The sequence below is a fragment of the Tachysurus fulvidraco genome, chromosome 8 (assembly GCF_022655615.1).
Source record: "Tachysurus fulvidraco isolate hzauxx_2018 chromosome 8, HZAU_PFXX_2.0, whole genome shotgun sequence".
NCBI classification, from domain to species: domain Eukaryota; kingdom Metazoa; phylum Chordata; class Actinopteri; order Siluriformes; family Bagridae; genus Tachysurus; species Tachysurus fulvidraco.
In genome coordinates, this window is record NC_062525.1 from 1,782,901 (window position 1) to 1,804,685 (window position 21,785).

At 40.8% G+C, this 21,785-nt stretch overlaps 1 protein-coding gene and 1 long non-coding RNA gene across 5 annotated transcripts in view; both read left to right on the forward strand.

The window, feature by feature from the left end:
- The window catches only part of LOC113652133 (legumain-like), a 108,383-nt gene extending 102,966 nt beyond the window's left edge, over window positions 1-5,417 (forward strand). For 3 of the 4 annotated variants that reach the window (XM_027161050.2, XM_047817820.1, XM_047817822.1), the window contains 6 exons: window positions 963-1,025; window positions 1,653-1,725; window positions 1,815-1,933; window positions 2,018-2,131; window positions 2,360-2,449; window positions 4,323-5,417. In XM_027161050.2, coding sequence (XP_027016851.2) covers window positions 963-1,025; window positions 1,653-1,725; window positions 1,815-1,933; window positions 2,018-2,131; window positions 2,360-2,449; window positions 4,323-4,361 — 498 coding nt within the window. In that variant the 3' untranslated portion in view covers window positions 4,362-5,417. The remainder of the gene's footprint in view (window positions 1-962; window positions 1,026-1,652; window positions 1,726-1,814; window positions 1,934-2,017; window positions 2,132-2,359; window positions 2,450-4,322) is intronic. The other variant, XM_047817821.1, reaches the window with a different exon arrangement.
- Window positions 5,418-10,555: 5,138 nt separating this feature from the next.
- On the forward strand, window positions 10,556-12,429 carry LOC125145375. Its single transcript, XR_007143758.1, has 3 exons — window positions 10,556-11,033; window positions 11,128-12,159; window positions 12,302-12,429. It is a non-coding gene; the product is annotated as an uncharacterized LOC125145375 (long non-coding RNA).
- Window positions 12,430-21,785: the final 9,356 nt, after the last annotated feature.

The following is a 21,785-nucleotide window of genomic DNA, read 5'->3' on the forward strand; positions in this document are numbered from 1 at the left end:
AGCTTAAAGCCTGACCATGAATACCTGTGTAATATTGTAAGCGATCTAGAAGAATGTTGTGATCTATAGTGTCGAATGCAGCACTAAGGTCAAGTAGAACTAATAGTGACATACAGTCTTGGTCTGAAGCTAAGAACAAGTCGTTTGTAACTTTAACAAGTGCAGTTTCTGTGCTATGATGAGGCCTGAAACCTGACTGAAACTCTTCAAGGATGTTGCTCTCCTGTAAGAAGGAGCTCAGTTGAACAGACACAACCTTTTCAAGTATTTTAGACATAAACGGGAGGTGTGAGATAGGTCTGTAATTTGATAGTTCATTAGGGTCTAAGTTAGGTTTTTTGATGAGTGGCCTAATAACTGCCAACTTAAAAGACTTCGGGACGTAACCTAAAGATAACGAGGAGTTAATGATATTAAGAAGAGGCTCACCAGCTTTATGTAACACTTCTTTCAGTAATTTAGTTGGGATGGGGTCTAGTGAACATGTTGTTGATTTAGCTGTAGTAATAAGTTCATCTAACTCTAATTATGGTGTTAAACGCTGAACTGTAGTCCACAGACAGCATTTTTGCATAATTCCCCTTTCTGCAGTCGAGGTGGCTCATTGTAATGTGGAGAAGATGAGAAATGGCGTCCTCAGTAGAGCAGTTCTGGTGGTACGCGAACTGTAGTGGATCCAGTGTGTCTTTTAGTGATGCAGTGATGAAGTCTCTGACAAGTCTCTCGAAGAACTTCATCACTACTGTGGTCAGGGCTACAGGGCTGTAGTGGATGAGGCAGGTGGGCTGGGGTTTCTTTGGGACAAGAACAATGGTGGACTGTTTGAAGCACCTGAGCACTGACTTTACTTTACCTCCTAATTATATAAAGAATGAAAGAACTGAACACAAGAAGTCTCTAGATACTAATACTATATAATACTGAGATCAGGGTTAGTAACAATCAGATGTTTTCTGTTACAGCTTTATGCAGATGACCTCATTAATACATTGACAGCAATGTCAAAGGCAGGCAAATTTTCAAAGGTATGTATTTTAAAGTCAGACATTTTACTATACTTTTAAATTTATTTCCTTTTCTTGATTCCATTCCATATCTCCTTTTTCTATTATAATGTATATCACAGACATAACAGATTACATCACAGTACTGATGAATTCTGGATTGTGATTGGTTGATTTTCTATACCAGCAGCTCTGACAGTAGTGCAGCTGTAAATCACAGGTTCATATTAATGTGGTCATCCTAATACACTGTTGTTTCTATTATGTTACAAAATAAAAGGTGTTTTATTTGCAACTCTGGAGAATGTACAGAATGTGCTGGTCTTTAACAGTCAGTTACAGAATGTTACCAGGGTGACATGAGGTTAAAGAACATTCTTCACCTTATGGAAACATGCCACAGTCGAAACCACTAAGATCGCTGATTTTGATCTATGCTGATTTTGATCTATTCTCTTGACCTGTTTCTGTGTGATTTAAATATTACACATATATTATTTACATACTGCTTCATGATTGGCTGATTAGATAATTACCTGAATGTGTAGGTGTACATGTGCCCTTATCAAGTGTGTGGTGATGACTGGAAAGTCTCATGTTTGTGAGCTCACAATCAGAATTTGTTTAAATCCTGGTCCATGTTTGTAGATGGTGATTTATATAGAAGCATGTCATTCTGGATCAATGGTGGAGAAGCTGGATGAGCTGAAGGACAGCAACGGTTAGTACAATTTATTTAATAATTTATTTAAAGAAATAGTTATTTGTATTATTCTCATACGTCTAAAAGTCCTTTATCTTTTCTTTCAGTGTATGCAGTTTCTTCATGCAGTCCTGATGGACTCAGCTATGCTTGTTACTCTGATGAAAGATTAAAGACTTCTCTTTCTTCTTATTTCACTGCTCACTGGCTACAACACACCGAGAAAGTTAGTATGGAAATATATGAACATATATAGAAATATAGATATATGGAAATGTTTATTTCTGCTTTTTTTCTCTTAATTCTAAAGGTAAAACTCAACACAACTTCATTTGGAGATCAGTTTTCTCATCTGAAGAAAAATGTCACTGAATCTAAGAGTCAAAAGGAAAAAACACAGACACCATGTAACTACGGTGACATGGTAAGTTAAATAGAGATAGTAAAATACTGTATTTTTAAGTTGCAATGGGTGATAGTCAATTATTAATCAAAGAGAAGCATTAGATAAAAAATAATCCATGATCGATCGTATAAAACTGTCGTATAAAAAAGCTTTGTGTGTTATCAACAAAAATGATTCAACATCAATGTTTAAATGCTTACAGTATTTCATTTTATTTAGTCAAATGTCTATTTTTCTATTATTTAGAACATACGCCATTTAATGTTGAGTGAATTTCTTGGTGAATCACGCAACTCATCCCAGACCCTGGACAGAAAATGTGATGATCTTATACAAGTGAGTAAACCTCTTCCACTTCTACTGTACTGCAGTTTATTTAAAGTTCTTCATTCTGAATAGAAACATGAAGGAAACATGAACATCATAAACTATGTGATGTTACAGTGAAATATTCAGTTCAGTTTTATTTGTATAGAACTGTAACATTGAACACTGAAAGACGTTACAGAAATGTTTAACTATTTTTTAAATATATAAATGAATACTGTGTGATGAAGCAGAGTAAAGTCACCAGTCTGAAGTTGATGTTGACTGGAGACTTCAACACATCAACACATTTCCCCTTAAAGAGAAACTTTACTATCAACAATTACACACTTTTATAATCAAACTCATATATCATGCTAAGCCCCACCCACAAAACCGGGTACAGATCAGGGTCAGTTATCCAGATGGATAATAAATAAATATGGACAAAAACGACAAAAAGTAATATTCAGTTATTTTGTGTTTTGTGTATATCTGCTGTTTTGTGGAGTCTAGTGTAAGGATTTAAATTAAATAAATAAAATGAAAAAGAATGCTATTAATAATGTTATTAATAATAAGTACAAATTTGTATTTAACTCCCAGACTGAATGAAGTCAGTAGCGTTTTATTTAAGTGTTATATTTTCCTGCAAAGCCACACCGCCATCTAGTGTCTGTGAGAAAGTGGAGGTTCAGAGAATAATAATAATAATAATAATAATAATAATAATAATAATAATAATAATAATTGTATTATAACACCAAACTTATGCAAATATACTAGCAAACATTTATATTAATAAAAATGAAATTAAAATGTAAATCAAAAATTTAAAACAAAAAGACAAATTAATAAATACACTATTGTGGAAGGGTTTTGTGTGTGTGTGTGTGTGTGTGAGAGAGAGAGAGAGAGAGAGAGAGAGAGAGAGAGAGAGAGAGAGAGAGAGAGAGATTCTATAATTTTCCTTAGTAAAGCATAAAATATTTAAACAAACTGAAGCGTGTGTGTGCGCGCGTGCGTGCGCGTGTGTGCTTGTGTGTAGGAAATGAAACTGCACAATTGTTAATGAACTGAGTGTTCTGAAGTTTGAAGTCGCAAAAATGTTTGTGTTTCAGATTCATTAAAGAACAAAACAGACAGAACAAGACACACACACACACACACACACACACACACACACACACACACACACACACACACACACACACACACACACTGTGTTCTGGACCGCTCAGCTCTTGCTTAAGAGCTTTGTGTGAGATTTATCTAGAGATCAGTGTTTAAATCATTTAATCTTTCTGTCAGGATGAAGAGTTGTTTATTCATGACCAAGATTCACTCCGACTTTCAGTTATGAGATTCACTTAGAGGATGTGTTTGAATTAGTGAATCATTTGAGCCATGAGATTCACTTAGAGGATCATTATTTGAATCAGTGAATCATTTGGAATCATTCAGTGATTAGACAAGAGATTATTTCCAGTCTTGTGAATCTGTTCTTTTGAATCAATACATTCTTTTGAATGTATTTGAATCTGTTCTGTTCTTCCATTCAGTTGTTCTTTAATGAAGATTCTCTGACCACACAGAACTGACACTTACATAATTTTTATTTATTTCGCACCATTCTGTGTAAACTACTGTACAGACTCTAGTCTAAACTTTAGAGTGTTGTGTGTGAAAATTACAGAGCAAGATAAGCAGTTTCTGTAATACTTAAACATACAACCATGCCACAGCTATCAGACTTCAGAGATCAGACCTTTTCATCAGTCTGATGTTTGATGTGAACAGTAACTGAAGCTCTTAATTGACCTGAATCTGTAAGGGTTTATACACTGAGCTGCTCTTCTCCTCTCCTCTCCTCTCCTCTCTCCACACTCTTCTCTATGCTCAGGAGATTCAGGAGCAGCCTGCAGGATGTGTTGTGGCCTGAAACAGTGTCTTCCTCCTGTATCATGACCAGAGGACGAGACCAGCACAAAGACACACTCATTCATCCTCAATGGCAGCTTTTGTGTCCACAGCAGCAGGGAAACATCTTGAAGCTGGCGGTGATGTGTGCTGCATGCCGACCTGCTGGAACTTTTCACACAGAGACGAGAAAAGCACATGCTGTGCGGCTCGGTGCGAGTCTCCTGTCTCTTACCTGAACACAGTCTCTGTGTAAACTAACAGTCGAATTACAAACTGAACTAATCTGAACCTGAACGTTGGGAAAATTTTCATCAGAATATTAGAGTTTCTTTTTCTTGATCTGGTTGTAGAAGAGAAATAAATCTGGTACTTCAATACAGGACAGTTCATGTTTAGGCAGGACAGTTCACACACACACAAACACACACAGACACACACAGACACACACACAGACACACACAAACACGCGCGCACGTGTGCGCACACACACACACGTGTGTGCACACACATACACACACACGCATAAACACAAACGCGCACAAACACACACATCTTGTGATGTCTCCATTTAATAAAACCAATGCTCCTATCCTTCTCCTACTGGGTCTCAGGGAACCTGGAGTCTCTCAGACTGAGGGCACAGGACAGGGTTCACCCTGGACAGGATTTCAGTCTATCACACACAAACACTTTTAGTTTCATTGCGCCATTCTGTATAAACTACTCTTTGATAGTTCTATAATTCGTTTGTGTTTTACTGGTTTATTTGTTTATTAGAACCTTTTTTTTTTACGAAAAAATAAGTAATTCAGCAATCATGCTTATTCTTTAATAGAGTCTGACTTATTTCTACACCAGATAAAAATAATGTGGGCTCAAAATCCCTGGGTTTAATGACTAGAATTAAGGTACAAGAACTTTGATGTTCAGTTTAAAAGCTTAAAGAATCAGATCTTAAATTATTGCACTTCTAAAAATCAGCATTTATTTACAAATGGCTTCAAACATAAATGATTTAATCATATTTTATAGATGTTATTTTATAATAAAAAAGATATTTTTATCTGTTTATCTACATCATTAACATTCTGTCGTTAGCTCCTGTGCAGCTCTGAGGTGTAAATAAACACCAACACAGGGATGTGTGTTATGTGGATGTGGAGCAAAGCTAACTGACTGTGGATGGTGTCAGTTTATTAAACCACCGGGGATCAGTTCAGACATCTTTATAAACCCACAAATCCACTGAATAACCCACTGAAGTACACTAAATTACTTCCCCATGACTAATTAAACCACAGTTCAGAGCTCCAACACTCCACAGTAACTGCTGAGTGAGCACGACCATTTATCTCCTGTTTGTTTATTTATTTATTTACTTATTTGTTTATTTGTTTAATTAAGGATTAAACCCACAGCTGCCGTGATGGAGACAGGATACAGCTTCCTATTGTTCCTGCACGGGAAGGAAAACAATCCAGGCAGCACTGTGTGTGTGTGTGTGTGTGTGTGTGTGTGTGTGTGTGTGTGTGTGACCCTGGAGATGCGTGTTTGCCTTGGACCAGCTTCTATCTTTAAACCAACAATACCAATGTATTGAATGCTTCAAGTTTTGCATTTAACTCAGTAAAACTTTCCGTAGCTACCTGGGCAGTGTCTGGTGTTTTGGTTCGAGAGAGTTCAGTAATAAGTTATCTGAGAAATGAACCAGACTGCCTCTCGTGAGATCTTTAGATTTGATATATCACAGTAAAGTTGGCAACAAGGATAGAGTTTAAATCATGGTGCTTGGAAACTTATGAGAGTTTGTCCCGAAAGCATAATTTTGGTCGATGTATATTGACCGGCTGGAGCAGTTCTTCGTGGCAAACGACATAAGCCAGGAGAAACAGGTTGTGACCCTGGTGAGTGTGATGGGAGCAACAACCTACGGTTTACTGAGGAACTTGGTACAACCAGAAAAGCCAAAAGATAAGTCATTCAAAGACATTGTGGACATTTTAAAGAGCCATTTCAAGCCAAAGCCTTTGCGGATTGCAGAAAGATTTCATTTTAATCATTGCAAGCAAGGAGCTGATGAATCTGTGATGGAATACGCAGAGGAGCTGAAACAATGTGCTGTGAGTTCGGTGCAACGTTGGACGAGGCATTGCGTGTCCGTTTTATAAGTGGAATCTGCAACGAAGCCTGTCAATGATGACTGTTGTCAGAATGGAATCTGAAGTTTGCACGTGCCTTTGAGATTGCACTGAGTACGGAGACAGCAGAAAAAGACATGCAGCAGCTGAGAGGGTATAAGCACGGCCAGGGGAAGTGCATAAAGTGGATGCGCTAGCAGCACGCCATTCCGAACAGAGAGGGAAGATGTGTTACAGATGTCATGGCAAAGATCACAGCCCACAGGTGTCATTTCAAGAGTGCACAGTGCCATATTTGTGGAAAAATTGGCCACATTAAAAAAGCATGCAGAGGAAAAAAGGGAAAAAGTAAACGTTTTGCGGACAAAAACACTAAGTATTTGGAGGCAGAGGAAGCCAAGTTGCCCATGTTTTTGCTGTTAAGTGATGAGAAGGACAAAAAGTCTTTCACAGAGACATTTCAGGTAAATGACAAAGAAATAATGATGGAAATTGATACCGGTGCAGCTGCGAGTATCATATCTGAGGAAATGTTCCAAGCAGCATTCACAACTAAGCCACTAGAGGTCGCTGGAGTCAAATTTAAGACTTATACAGGAGAGATTATGCCTGTGTTGGGACAGTTGAAAGCGAAAGTGAGCTATGAAGTACAAAGTGAACTGCTACCCTTAATTGTAGTAAAAGGGGAGGGGCCAGCTCTGTGTGGCAGAAAATGGCTACAAAAACTTACCTTGATTTGGAAAAAAATTAAACATGTCAGTCAAGTGCATCAACCAAAGACAATTCAAGAGGTGCTAGATTCGTGCCCTGAGGTGTTCAAAGATGAACTAGGCACACTCAGTGGGGTTAAGGCAAAGATAATGGTGAATCCTGAAATTTGCCCACGTTTTTGTAAAGCTCGCCTACTGCCTTTTTCCATGAAGGCTCACGTTGATGCAGAATTTGACAGACTGGAGAAAGCTGGAATTATCACACCTGTAAAACACAGTGAATGGGCGGTACAAGTTGTGCCAGTGATAAAAAAAGACAAAACCATAAGGCTGTGTGGAGACTAAATTAACCGTGAATCAAGCAGCTATCACAGTAATGTACCCATTACCCCGGATTGAGGAGTTGATGGCTACACTGAGTGGAGGAACTGTGTTTTCTAAAATAGACATAGCGTCAGCATACCAGCAGGTTCTTGTAGATGACGAGTGCAAATTGCTGCTGACCATTAACACACACACAGGATTATTTGTCTACAATAGATTACCATTTGGTGTCAGTTCAGCACCCTCGATTTTTCAAAGAATCATGGATAACATCATGAAAGATCTGGATGTTGTCGCATACCTTGATGACTTACTGGTCACTGGAAGGACAGAAGAGGAACATCTGCTGATGCTACAAGCAGTGTTGAAAAGACTTCAGGAGAACGGCTTGAGAGTGAAGAAGTCAAAATGTGAGTTTGGAAAAAAACAAATTTGAGCATCTGGGATTTGTGTTAGACAGTAAGGGGCTTCATCCATCTCGAGACAAGGTTACTGCAATCAAGATGCACCTCTACCTACATTTGTAATATGGACGGTTTTTGCCTAACCAAAGTACCATGGCAGCTCCTCTCTACAGGCTGTTGAGAGATAATGTAACCTGGGAATGGAAACAGTCAGAGCAAAGTGCGTTTGAAAAATGCAAAGATCTGCTGACGGACGAAAGAGTTCTGGTACATTACGATCCAAGTCTTCCACTTATTTTAGCCTGCGATTCTTCAGCATATGGAATTGGAGTGGTTTTGCAACACACCATGCCCACTGAGGAATGTCCCGTGGCTTATTCCTCACAAACACTTGCACCATCTGAGAAAAAGTACTGCCAAATTGAGAAAGAGGGACTGGCACTTATTTTTGGAGTTAAAAAGTTTCACCAATATCTGTTAAGAAGGAAGTTCAAGATGGTAAATGACCATAAACCTCTGTTGACTTTGTTCAGAGAACATAAAAGTCTACCCACCGAATTCAGAGGTGGGCGATCATTATTTCAGCGTATGATTACCACATTGAATGTTGTCCTTCTGAGAAACACGGTAATGCGGATGGACTTTCACGGGTTCCATTACCTGACACGACGGATGTTGGCACAGCGGCTTTGTCAGAGAATATTTATGCTTTAATCGCCGAAACATTTTGAACAAGCTCCACTGAATGCCGATCAGGTGGCACATGTAACACGCAGAGACAAGGTGTTATCCAAAGTCCTGAAGTATGTAATGGATGATCGGCCAATGAATGTGGACGAGAGTTTGAAGGCTTATCACTCACACAGGAATGAATTGTCTGCAGAGAGAGGATGTGTGCTCTGGGGCACCAGAGTGATAATTCCAGATAGACTGAGAGAAAAATTTTGCTGAAAGAGGTACATGTGGGTCATGCAGGAAGAGTAAGGATGAAAGCTCTCACTTGCAAATGTGTGTGGAGGCCTAAAGTAGATGCAGATCAGGAACAAGTCAGTAGAGCATGTGAGTCGTGCCAGATGGAACAAAAAAACACCACGTCAAGTTCCATTACACCCATGGGAACTACACATAGACTTTGCTGGTCCTTTCCAGGGACACACATTCATGATACTTGTGGATGCGTATTCAAAGTGGTTGGAGGTGTTTAAAATGCCTAGCCTCACCTCACAAGTGACCATCACAAGACTAAAGAGGTTGTTTGCAGCGTACGTACTGCCGGAGCACATTGTTACAGACAATGGAACACGAGACGCTGATGTCACTTTCAGGAGTCATGGTGATCAGTTGAGACCCAGGTTTGTAGAGTATGAACTTGTTAAAGAGACTGATTGCTCTGAGATGGACACTTCTGTTCAACCCTGTGCACCAGAAGAGGAGAAACAAGCAGTTTCTGAGTTTCCTCAAAAGGACTGTGGGGGGTTACAGGGGTTAATCAGAGTCCACGTCGCTCTTCCAGAATTAGAAAACCACCTAAACGTTTGGACTTGTAATACATAAAACAGACAGCTACAGTATAGGACTGTTAGTGTTGTAAATTTGCATATTGCTGTTATTTAAAAAAAAGGGGCTGTTATTATTTTGTTAGTAGAAACAATAATAATTGTGTTGTGTTTTGCTATGTGCAGTTTCCGGTTAAGATGAGTGTACCTTTGTTTAAAAAGGGTGGGTAAATGTGATGTATTGAATGCTTCAAGTTTTGCATTTGACTCAGTAAACTTTCCGTAGGTAACGGGGCGGGTCTGGTTAGGCCATACACGGTGATTTTGATTCGAGAGAGTCTGTAAGAAGCTATCTGAGAAATGAGCTGGACTGCCTCTCATGTGTTCTTTCGAATTGATACGTCACACCATAACTGGAGCAAATACAAATCTAATGACTTTTAGGCTTTATATTTTACTGATAGATCGAATGCTCTAATTGTATGTTGTGTATCTAGCATTTTATTTCAATGGATGCAATCGTTTAGGTTTTGTTCCCTGAGCTGTCTGCTGCTGAATAATAATAATAATAATAATAATAATAATAATAATAATAATAATAATAAACCTGATCAGTGTAAACTAACATACTGCTGAAATACTTTTTTTTCAATTTTTTCTCTCATCATCACATTGTCCACTTTTTTTAGAATATACATGAGCTGCTGTTATAGAGAATTAATCAACTTCTTCTGACCAATAAGAATCCAGAACTCAATAGCAGTGTGATGTAAATCAATTTCATTCTGATTTTTATCTATTATTATTTCTAAATATGTAGCAGTTGCTGGACCACAGGGTATCAGCCAGATGCTTAATAACCTTGACAGCGAAGGAAACATATATGCTGATGGTCTGTATGCTGACACAGACATGTACGCTAGTGGTTTTAAAGATGAACAATGTTCTCTGTTTGTTTTTTCAATACCATGATCATTATTGTCATGGTTGAGGCACCTGCCTCGTCCTCTGATTGCCACCTGAGGGAGCCGTCTCCAGAAGTAATAACATTTCCGGACTGCATTTCCCATAAGCCTTTCACTGAGACTGATTACACCATCACCTGCTTCCAATTACCCAATGCCTATATAACATGAACTTGAACTTGACTCCAGTGCAAAGTCTCAACTTGCTCCGGCTGTCATTCTGAGCGTTTTCTGTTTTGTTATTATTCCTAATCCTTGTTTTGTTTCTGTATCTCTACCTACGTTTGTTTGCCTCCTGCCCTGACCTTCTGCCTGTTATTATTGACCCCTTTTTTGCCTCACCTACTCTGTTGTGTTTGCCGTCATTTGACCCTGCCTGTTGTTTAGGAGAGTTCAATAAAAGCTGCAAATTGATCCTCAGCCTTACGACGGTTAGTTATAGAAGACTTCGCCACCGAGCGATCCGGCAGCATCACCCAGCTTGTGATGGAGCTGTACGCCCAAGCTCAGCAACTCACTGGCCACCACCAGCAGTTGATGCATCTCACCTCGCTCACGGGAGAACTCGTCATGGCACCATCAATACGGTCAGTGGGTCTGGCTCTCCACCCGAGACATCCATCTCTGCCCACTCTGCAAAAATCTCAGTCCTAGGTATGTCGGTCCTTTCAAAATCGCGAAGCAGATAAATCCTGTGTCATATCGTTTGGCATTACCTCCTACTTACCGCATTTCTCCCACTTTTCAGGTCTCGCTGCTAAAACCCCCTGGTGGTCCAAGAGGGGAACGAGAGGAGGCTGCTGATCCATCGGGTCCACCGACCCTGCTGGTCGGCGGCAAGGAGGCTTACCAGGTCCATATTGTCCCGGAATTACTAGACATAGTTTTCCTAGATTAGCAGATCTTCCTGAAGACAACATAACATTGTGAATACAACATAACATAGTAGGTCTTGAGACCCAAACCAATAGTAGTTTCTTGGTGACTCTGTATCACTGGAACAGTGGAGCACAATCTGAATACAAAATAAAAACTCTGTGCTGATACAGTATAAATAACAACTCATTTAATATCATGTGACTCTTTGTACAAAGTTCTTACACTTTTATTCTTCACTTTTCTCTTTTACTACTAAAGGTATTTCCTGTCAGTGACTGTTTATTACTATAACCGTCAAAATGGGGCTTCAAAACAGCGCACATTTTCTCTCAAAGAAGTATTTACATCATGTTATGAGTCATAAGTCTTATCCTGTGATAAGATTAAATTACTCCAAAAGGATTGTCACATCACGACACGATCTCAAATTCTGAGATAATTTTATAGTGCACCTCCCACGCCCACCGATCACCAACACAGAGAAGCGTCTCCTGAATACTAGCTCTCCCAGACTGCAAGGCCCAGAATCCACCTCTGACTCTGATTGCTCCACCACCTGTTCCTCATCAGCTGCTTCCTATAAATACTGAACTTGAACTTGACACCAGTGCGAAGTCTTGATCTGTTCCGACAATCATTGAGTTATTTCTGGTTTTGTCTGTTCTGGTTTCGGTTTCTGCTTCTGTGTTTTCGTTTGTGATTGTTTGCTGCCTGCACTGACCATCTGCCTGTTTTACCGATTCCGATTTCTGCCTGCGCTCTGATATTGTGTTTACTTGCCCTGACCCTGCCTGTACGACTCTTTGCTACAGTTACTGACTGCTGCATGGCAAAATGTTCCAGCAAATATCAGCTTCTTTCAGCTCAACTGCATCTTCTTCAGAGCAGAACGGCAGGACAGGTAGCATGTAGCTCGCTGTTTACATCATGAAATGCAACACAAAAGTTTCTATAAATTTCTCATCTTTTATTTATTAAAAATAATTCAATTGAATTATTCTGTTTAGTCACATAATTCTAATATTTTATTTACCATATACAAGATGGCGTCACAGATGGCAGCCTCGGCACAACTCTCTCTAGCGCGGAATCTACAGTACTGTTGTTCTGTCCTGTTGTCCTGTCTTTATGTTTCGTGTTCTTTTGTTATTAAACCCTGTTTATTTTGCTATCCTGCATTTGGGTCTGTTTTATTTCGCGTTCGTGACAGAAGATTCCACCGCACCAAGACCCAGCAGGATAGCTGCAGTTTGGACTGGCCGATTGGGAGCATTTTTTTTTCTCTCATTTTTTTTCTTATTGGATTTTTTTTCCCTGGACGTCGCGGTGTTGGTGAAATCGGTCTGCATTTTTCTGGTGAGGGACGCCGCTCGCTTGAAGACGGATTCAAGACAGACTGGTGCGCCGGGAGCCGTGCCTTGAAACTTATCATAAGTACTGCATTATCAGAACTGTCAGTCATCACATAATCTGTATATGTTACACACTACTGCTGCTGTATATTGCACAAAAAGCATAATATTGTACAATATTGTTATTTCCACTCCCACACTTTATGTACATAACTGATCGTTCATATTCTATATTCATATTTAATACTCATTCTGTCTATATTGTATCTCATCATCTGCATTGTCTTGTATAGTTTGTATAGTGTTATTTATGTCTGTACTTTTGAGTCACAAACTGCTGGAACAAATTCCTTGTGTGTGTCAACACACTTGGCCAATAATTCTGATTCGATATGTAATTGTGTGTATATACAGTATATATACACACCTGGTCCTCTGCTTCAGCAGGATGCTGAGTCTGACCGAGAGGTGCTACACTGCCGTGGAGCAGGACGTCCTTGCAGTTAAATGGGCCTTTGAGGAACTCAGGAATTACCTTCACTTCACTCTGGTGACTGAACGTATCCGCTAAAAGTAGGAAAGTATAAGGACACTAATGCTAGAGCGACTCAATGGTTCTTGTCACTGTGGGATTTCTTATTCCAGGTCTAACATGTATAAAGAATAAAGGAATGAATAACTTACATAGTAATTAATAATAAATTATGTTTGTTCCATTTATGTTTCTTTTTAACATTAATGACTGAGGCCTTTCTTTGTCTTATGAGAGATAGAGTCTTGTACAAACAGGCCAAATACACACTGGGAAAGTAGATCAGAGTAGCAAAAAGGAATTATTCCAAAAAGCTACGGTTTCAGTTTTCCTCTAATGAATCAGCTTCAGTGTGGAAAGGTCTGAAAGCCATCACCAACTACACGACACCATCCCCTAGCACTGTGGTGAATCAACAACTGGCAGACGACCTGAATGTGTTCTACTGTAGGTTTGAAAAAACCCAATTTACACCTCCTGTAACCTCCGACTCTGCCCCACCTAAAATTCAGTTCAGTGAAGATGATGTTTGTCAGGTCTTAAAGAAGATCAAGAGAAGAAAGGCACCAGGCCCAGACAGCGTTTCACCAGCCTGTCTGAAAACCTGTGCTGATCAACTGGCCCCCATCTTCACACAGATCTTCAACAGATCACAGGAGCTGTGTGAAGTCCCCTCATGCTTCAAAAGCTCCACCATCATTCCTGTACCAAAGAAATCCAAAATTCCCAGACTTACTGACTACAGACTTGTGGCTCTAATGTCTGAAGGACATCATGGACCCATACTGGACCCTCTGCAGTTTGCCTACAGAGCAAAAAGGTCTGTAAATGATGCAGTCAATATGGGACTGCTTTATGTTCTACAGCATCTAGACAGTGTAGTGGAAATTTTTACTTTAGAGAAGAACACATGAATCTGTCCTTCTAGGCTTCTGTATTTCCCATGGCTGGTAGTTATTGTGACTAGAGATTTCAGTTGTTTCTTCCTAAAACTGCCTTTAATCAGACCTTTCCCATGAGACCTTTTTGTTCCCGTGGGATTAGCTTAGTCAGAAGATGAACAGGCGATGCTTCTAAGCCAATGGTGGATGATGTTTTGGTTTTACATGCCCTGTTTCATTTTATTCCTGTCTATAAAATGCTGGTGTTTTCAATAATGGAGGCCCTTCCTCTCTGATTTTACACGTAGAGTGTTGGGTCCTTCTGCAAAGCTGAACACAATAAACCGTGAAAACCTTTATACTCTTGCCCGTGCCTGTTGGTGTGATATTTTTATGCTTTAATTCTCTCGAACCTCAAAACTTCCACAACAACAGACCAGGGACTTATGTGAGGATCCTGTTTGTGGACTTCAGCTCTGCTTTCAACACCATCATCCCATCACTCCTCCAGCCCAAATTAACCCAGCTCTCCGTGCCCTCCTCTGTCTGTCAGTGGATCACCAGCTTTCTGACAGGCAGGCAGCAGCTAGTGTGACTAGGAAAGTTTTCAGAACCCGCACCATCAGCACTGGCGCCCCTCAGGGTTGTGTCCTCTCCTCACTGCTGTTCTCCCTGTATACAAATGACTGCACCTCTAATGACCCCTCTGTCAATCTCCTGAAGTTTGCAGACAACACCACACTGATCTGCCTCATCCAGGACGTTGACGAGTCTGCCTACAGACTGGAGGTTGAGCGGCTGGCTGTCTGGTGCAGTCTTAACAACCTGGAGCTGAACACGCTCAAGAAAGGCGAGATGATAGTGGACTTCAGGAGAAACCCCCAAAGGGCAAAGTCAATTGCCCTTTGGACCCCTCACATCCAGCACACTCCCTCTTTGAACTGTTGCCGTCTGGTCGACGCTACAGAGCACTGAGCACCAGAACGACCAGACATAGGAACAGTTTCTTCCCTCAGGCGATCCATCTGATGAACACTTAACACACATATGATGAACACTTAATATACACAGAACACACAACACTATTCTTACACATTATTTACTTAAAACACATAATATGTATTTTTGAAGTGAACATTTCACACTTGTACATTTGTACATACAATTTGTCTATACTGTATATGTCACACTGTGGAGCTTCTGTCACTATAACAAATTCCTCACATGTGAAAAGATGCCTGGCAATAAAGCTCTTTCTGATCCTGATTCGGATTTGGATTCGTTGCACTGAATTTTTGTGGAATTCCTTTTGGGGAAGTTTAGAGTTCAGATACACATCTCACAGACACACACACACGCGCGCACACACACGAACTGAACTGAAGCAGGTGCAGGAGAGAAACGAGGTTTCTGTTTAATATTGTTTCTGTTGCAGGCATGTGTGTGTCACGCTTACCAAGTCATGCACCAGAATGGGATTCCAGATGAACAGATTGTAGTGATGATGTATGACGACATCGCTGATCATGAAAAGTGAGTTTTACAGATTAGAAGTAGAAGTAAAAAATTTCACATAAACTACAGGGTCATTCTGTTGGGTCAACGACAAGAATGTGGTGTTATTTACAGTCATGGTAAAAAATAAAGCACAATAAATTCTACTTTTTTTTATTCAAAGTATCAGCGCATAAATAACATTTGTGTGGACTTCACCAACTTCTATATGTTGTGACCCAAAAAGTAAACCAACATTCAGACTCCAGGTCATGAGGACCACACAACTGCTATTTTGGAACTGATTTATCTAATTATCTATTAATTATGATTAATCTAATTATTATTTGGCAATTTATCTAATCCAGACCATCAACTGTCAAGATGTCTGGAGAACCTAAAGGAAAGTCCACATAGTCAGTAGCTTATGGAGCTGTATGTGGGGCTGTGAGTGTCAGAGCTACTCACTGTATCACTGTGTCACCAGTTATGTAATGGTATGATGAATAAATATTTATAATAAAGTGTGATATTTTTCTGCAGAGACCCTGATAAGGGTAAAATCATTAATGTACCAGATGGACCAAATGTTTACACTGGGGTTCCAAAGGACTACACTGGAGCGGTAATGTATTCTATACACACAAACATTAAATACTTACATTGTACTTTATTGTTTTTCCTTTTTTGGTGATTTGGAATCTACCTTTTTAAATGGTCCATTATCAGGATGTTACACCTGAAAACTTTCTTGCTGTACTGTGTGATGATTCATCTGCTGTCAGGAAAACAGGAGCAAAAAAGTTATAAAAAGGTATTTATGTCAATTTCAATATTTATATTTTTTAAGTTTTTATTAAAAAAATATATGATTCTAACAAATTTTCAAAGTCAAAAATAGTTATTTTTATTATTAGGTGTCAAGGACCTCATATGGGCAAGCACAACATTTCAGTGTTTGGCTGCCATGACTTCAAACTGGAATGAATAACCTAGTCATCTAATCAAATCAAATCAAATTTTATTTGTCACATACACATACATACAGGGTACGACATGCAGTGAAATGCTTTTTGCAACTGTCCGGTATATATGCATAAAAAAAAGGAATGCAGTTTAGGATAAAAAATAAAGCAAAACCAAAAAGAGATAGATAAATAAAAAAGTATAAACTATATAAAAAAACTATATAAAATATGAAAATATAAGTGGAAAAATAATTTATATACATATACATAAATATACATATACATATTGTCACAATTAGAGCACCTGCCTCACCTACTGTGCACCTTGAACTTGACCCCAGTGTGAAGTCTCGATTTGCCGTTGCTATCAGTCTGAGTGTTTTCCTGTGTATTTCTAGTTCCGGTTTTGCTACTCTGTTTCTGTATTTTGTTTTTTTTTTATTGTTTGCCGCCTGCCCTGACCTTCTGCCTGTATTTCCAACCACGATTTCTGCCTTCGCTACATTGTTGGGTTTGCCGAACTTGACCTTGCCTGTTGTTTACGAGTCTGACTTTGCCCCTGTAATGAAGCGTCACAAGGCTGATGATCCATTTGCAGCTTTTATTGTACAGACTCGTAAACAACAGGCAAGGTCAAGGTCAGCAAACACAACAATGTAGCACACATACATGTGTATGGCTTTTAAAGATTTTCCTTAAAGTGTCCAGGTGCAATATGGTGTGCAGTGCAAGTCCAGAGTTAAAGTGACATTCCAGAGGTAAAGTGTCAGTGCAAAAATAAGGTGTGCATAAAAACAGTGAAGATGGAAAGAGAGGTCCAGTACTAGATCCTGGGTGTTTCCTGGTTTAGACTCCTCATTCACTCTGTGTTTGCTTTCAAGGAAGCATTTCCCTGAATGCAACAAAGAAAAGATTCCATTGTTGGGATGGATGAGATACTTTATCTTCCTGGCTCTGGTCCTGCACCGCATGCTGTAGATGTCCTGCAGGTCAGGGAGCTCAGTGCGGATGGTACGTTCAGCTGATCGCGCCACCCTCTGGAAGGCTCGCCTGTCTCTATGGTGCTGTTCCCAAACCAGGAAGCTACCCATCTGGACGCTCTCAATGGTGCAGGTGTGGAAAGTTTTTAACACCTGAGAGGGTAGTTTGAAGTCCTGTAAGCGTCTCAGGTGGTACAGACCCTGCCGGACCTTCTTCACCAGGGTGTTGATGTTACAGGACCAAGTCAGGTCCTGTGTGATGTGAACACCCAGGTACAGGAAACTGTCCACTCTCTCTACTGGTGTCCTGTTGATGTTTAGCGGTTGGTATGACAGCTCCTGCTTTGTTCTGAAGTCCACTATCAACTCCTTAGCCTTGCTGACGTTCAGGAGAAGATTGTTCTCCTGGCACCATCCCTCCAGGTTTTTAGTTTCCTGTAGGTAGGCCGTCTCGTCGTTGTTGGAGATCAGGCCCACCACAACAGTGTTGTCAGCAAACTTGATGATGGTGGTGGAGTTGGAAGTGGCCACAGAGTCATATGTGTACAGTGAGTACAGCAGGGGGCTCAGAACAGCAGGGGTGCTCCAGTGCTGTGGGTGAGGGTGGATGAGATGTGTTTGCCCACCCGTACGGCTTGTGGTCTGTCTGTCAGAAAGTTGGAGATCCATTGACACAGCGGCAGGCTGAGTCCCAGGACATCCAACTTAGAGGTGAGTGTGGAGGGAATTATGATGTTATATGCTGAACTGTAGTCCGCAAACAATAATTCACTTTTCTGCAGTCCAGGTGGCTCATCGTGGTGTGGAGAAGATGAGCAATGGCGTCTTCAGTAGAGCGGTTCTGGCGGTACACGAACTGTAGTGGATCTAGTGTGTCTGGTAGTGATGCAGTGATGAAGTCTCTGACAAGTCTCTCGAAGCACTTCATCACTACTGAGGTCAGAGCTACATGGCGGAAGTCATTGAGGCAGGCAGGCTAGGGTTTCTTTGGGACAGGAACAATGGTGGACTGTTTGAAGCATGAGGGGACAACAGACTGTTCCTGTGATGCCGTCTGGTCCTGCTGCCTTCCTGGTGTTCACTCTCCTGAATGCCCTCCTCACGTCATGCTCCGAGATGTTGAACGTGTTTACCTCTCCAGCTCCTTCAGTGTGCATGCTGTTTGTGCTGCTAGCACCACTAGCATGGTAAGCTGCAGCCTCGAATCAAGCGTAAAAAGTGTTTAGCTCCTAGAGCCTCCATGTTGGAACTGTGACTCTAGCTCCCTCCTGTAGCACCGCTTTGTTTCCTTGACCGCTCTGCGCACACTATAAGACGCAGCCTTGTACTCGTCCATGTCCCCAGTGGCGAGCCCCGTGTTGTAGGCAGTGGAGCGGAATCTCAAAGCATCACGGATGGTCTTATCCACCCACGGCTTCTGGTTAAGAAATGTTCTGATGGTCGTTTTCTGCACCATATCATCCGTTATTTTCCCAATGAATCCCACAACCGCACATAAACATGTTGACGTCATCAGAGCTGCGCCTGAACATGTCCCAGTCTGCGTCATCTGGAGTGTCCTGCAGAGCAGGCACTGATTGGTCAGTCCAGAAAGCGACCTTCCTCTGAACTGGAGCTTTCTGTTTCAGCCTTTGTTTGTAAACAGGCATGAGGAAGATGGCGGCATTACCGATTTCCCAAACAGTGGATGTGATTGTGCCTTGTAGCTGTTCTTAGATGGTGTGTAGCAGTGGTCCAGTGTCCTTTTGTCCCTGGTGGGGCATGTGATGTGCTGCTGAAAGTTTGGTAGTGCGCGTTTGAGGTTGGCACTATTAAAATCTCCCACCACAATGAGTACAGTGTCTTGATGCTGTGTTTGGTGTAAAGTTAGTGTCTTTTGTAAGTCCCATACTGCTGTGTCCGTGTCCGCTTGAGGTGGGAAAAAAACAGCACTGACTATGACCGAGCTGAATTCCCGAGGTAGATAGAAGGGCCGACATTTGATGGACAGTAGTTCCAGATTTGGTGTGCAGGGGCGTGACAGAGGAACGATGCTCGCGCTGTCGCACCAGTGGTTGTTCATCATCAGACACACTCCACCTCCCCTTGACTTCCCCTACTCCAGTGTCCTGTCCATGCGGTAAACTGAGAAAAACTCGGCCGACTGGATGGCGTGGCCTGGTACCGCTGGGTTCAGCCATGTCTCGGTGAAGCAGAGAAGGTTGCAGTCCTGAATGTCCCACTGAAACTTGACCCTTGCCCTGAGATCATTGAGCTTGTTTTCCAGAGACTGGACATTGGCTAACAGGATAATAGGTAAGGGAGCGCGGTGTGCGTGAATCACTCCCGCTCATTTCCCTCGCGGATGCCGGTGCAGGTAGCATCCTTTGTTCCCCCTCAGGATTTCTCACCGGCGCCATCTTGGTTTTATCTTGGTTCTAATAATGGAGTGCATGGATGCCCTTAAGGTGCAGAGGAGCCAGGGCTCCATCTGTGGTGACAAAGATAGGGCAAAGAGGAGTACATAATACTGGTATGCTTTGCCCCATAAAGATTATCCTGGCTGGATGTGAAAATATGCATTTTTTTAGACCAATTGTCACAAACCAGTCCTCGGACCTGATTTGAGCAGCTTGGACCTGTATGTATTCAGAGTACAGGTTAGAGCACACAAGTCTAGAAACGAACACAGCCCCATTGTTTTTGGGTATTAAGCAATTAAATTAAATTAAAATATATTTGTATAGCACTTTTTACAATTGACATTGTCTCAAAGCAGCTTTACATAAACATAGGACAAAAGGTTAATATAAAGAATAACACAAAGATTAATATAATACAAAATTCAAAATTAATATTAGATATATTAAAATGTGTATGTATTTATCCCCAACGAGCAAGTCTGAGGTGACTCAGGTGACTGTGGGTTGAAAAAACTCCCTTGAATGGTAAAGCAAGAAACTTTGAGAGAAAAAAAAAACTCAAACGGGAATCTCATCCTCATCTGGGTGACACTGGGGGTGTGATTATAAATATACAGTCTGATAAATGTTGTATTGATGAGGAGGTTGTTGTCCTCAAGGACCACATAGAGTTGTGTTGTGACTTTTAAAACCTGAATCACTCTGAAATGTGAACACATTCTATGGCCCCTAGGAGAGGCCAAAGCTCCCGTTAGAGCAGGGGTGGGCAATTAATTTTTACAAGGGGCCACATGAGAAACCTGAATTGTTTCAGAGGGCCACATCAACGATAACTTGAACTTAATTCTGCTTAACTTTCTGAACTGAACTTTCTTCCATTGTAAAATGCACTAAATTATATATTTTGAATAGCTGGTACTGATATTGTGAGATTTTTGTGTATAGGTCAAATAAGAAAATAAAAACAATTATTGAATCAGTGCAATTTATTTTTAACTTGTTAATCTTCACAAACAATGAAAAACAACGAATAACTTAACAAGTTTATAGAAATACAGCAATACAACAAACAATAACTTGTAATGTTTTCCACCTCATTTTACCTCTTCAGTGAGAATAATCCAGTCTGTTCTGGGCTTGAACAAGGGCATTGGAATCTGGCTGAATGTCTGAGGTAACTATGCAAAGGACAGCTGAGGGGTGGTCATCAGTGATGGAGGATCTGTGTTTGGATTTGTTGAACTTCATCACTCATCAATCAATCTTTTCTTGAAATTTCAGCATTGGATGTTTGACAAATCGCTATCGGTGGGACTTTCTCCGAGATATTGAAAAAAGTCCACACTGCAGGCATGTTGGCTCTTATCCAGATAACCATTTGCTGGCTGCGCTTTTTAATTGCATCATTACAATTGTGTTTTGGCCGTATTGTTTCTATGATTTAGGTATTTCAGACGAAAATTTTGTGGCCGAATTTTCGGTGCATCCCTATAATTTATGCTTTTTGTCGTGGTGTCAATTCCCGGTGCATACCAATAATAGCAACAATGTGCTTCCTTATCCAGCCCAGGCATGCACAACAGATTGCGGATTCGTTTTACCTGGTACTAATGAGGGAAGGCGGGGCGACGGGCGATTTGCCGTAACAGTATCCATAACATGTCTCTTTTGTGGCACAAAAGACCAAGTCTGTAGCTTAGCAAAGCTCTGAACCTGCCTTAGGTCTGAGATCGCAGTCCATGTCGTTAAACCCATCAGCCAAGTATGTGTGCAAAACCAACATGGTTTGCAGGGCAGTGTAAGTGTAAGCTGAGAAAGAGATTCTCTTGTTTCAGTTTCCTCTATGACTGAAGCCGGTGCGAGGCCTCAACTGAGGTAGATTCTTGAGCCATACGGCACAGGAACATGACTGGACATA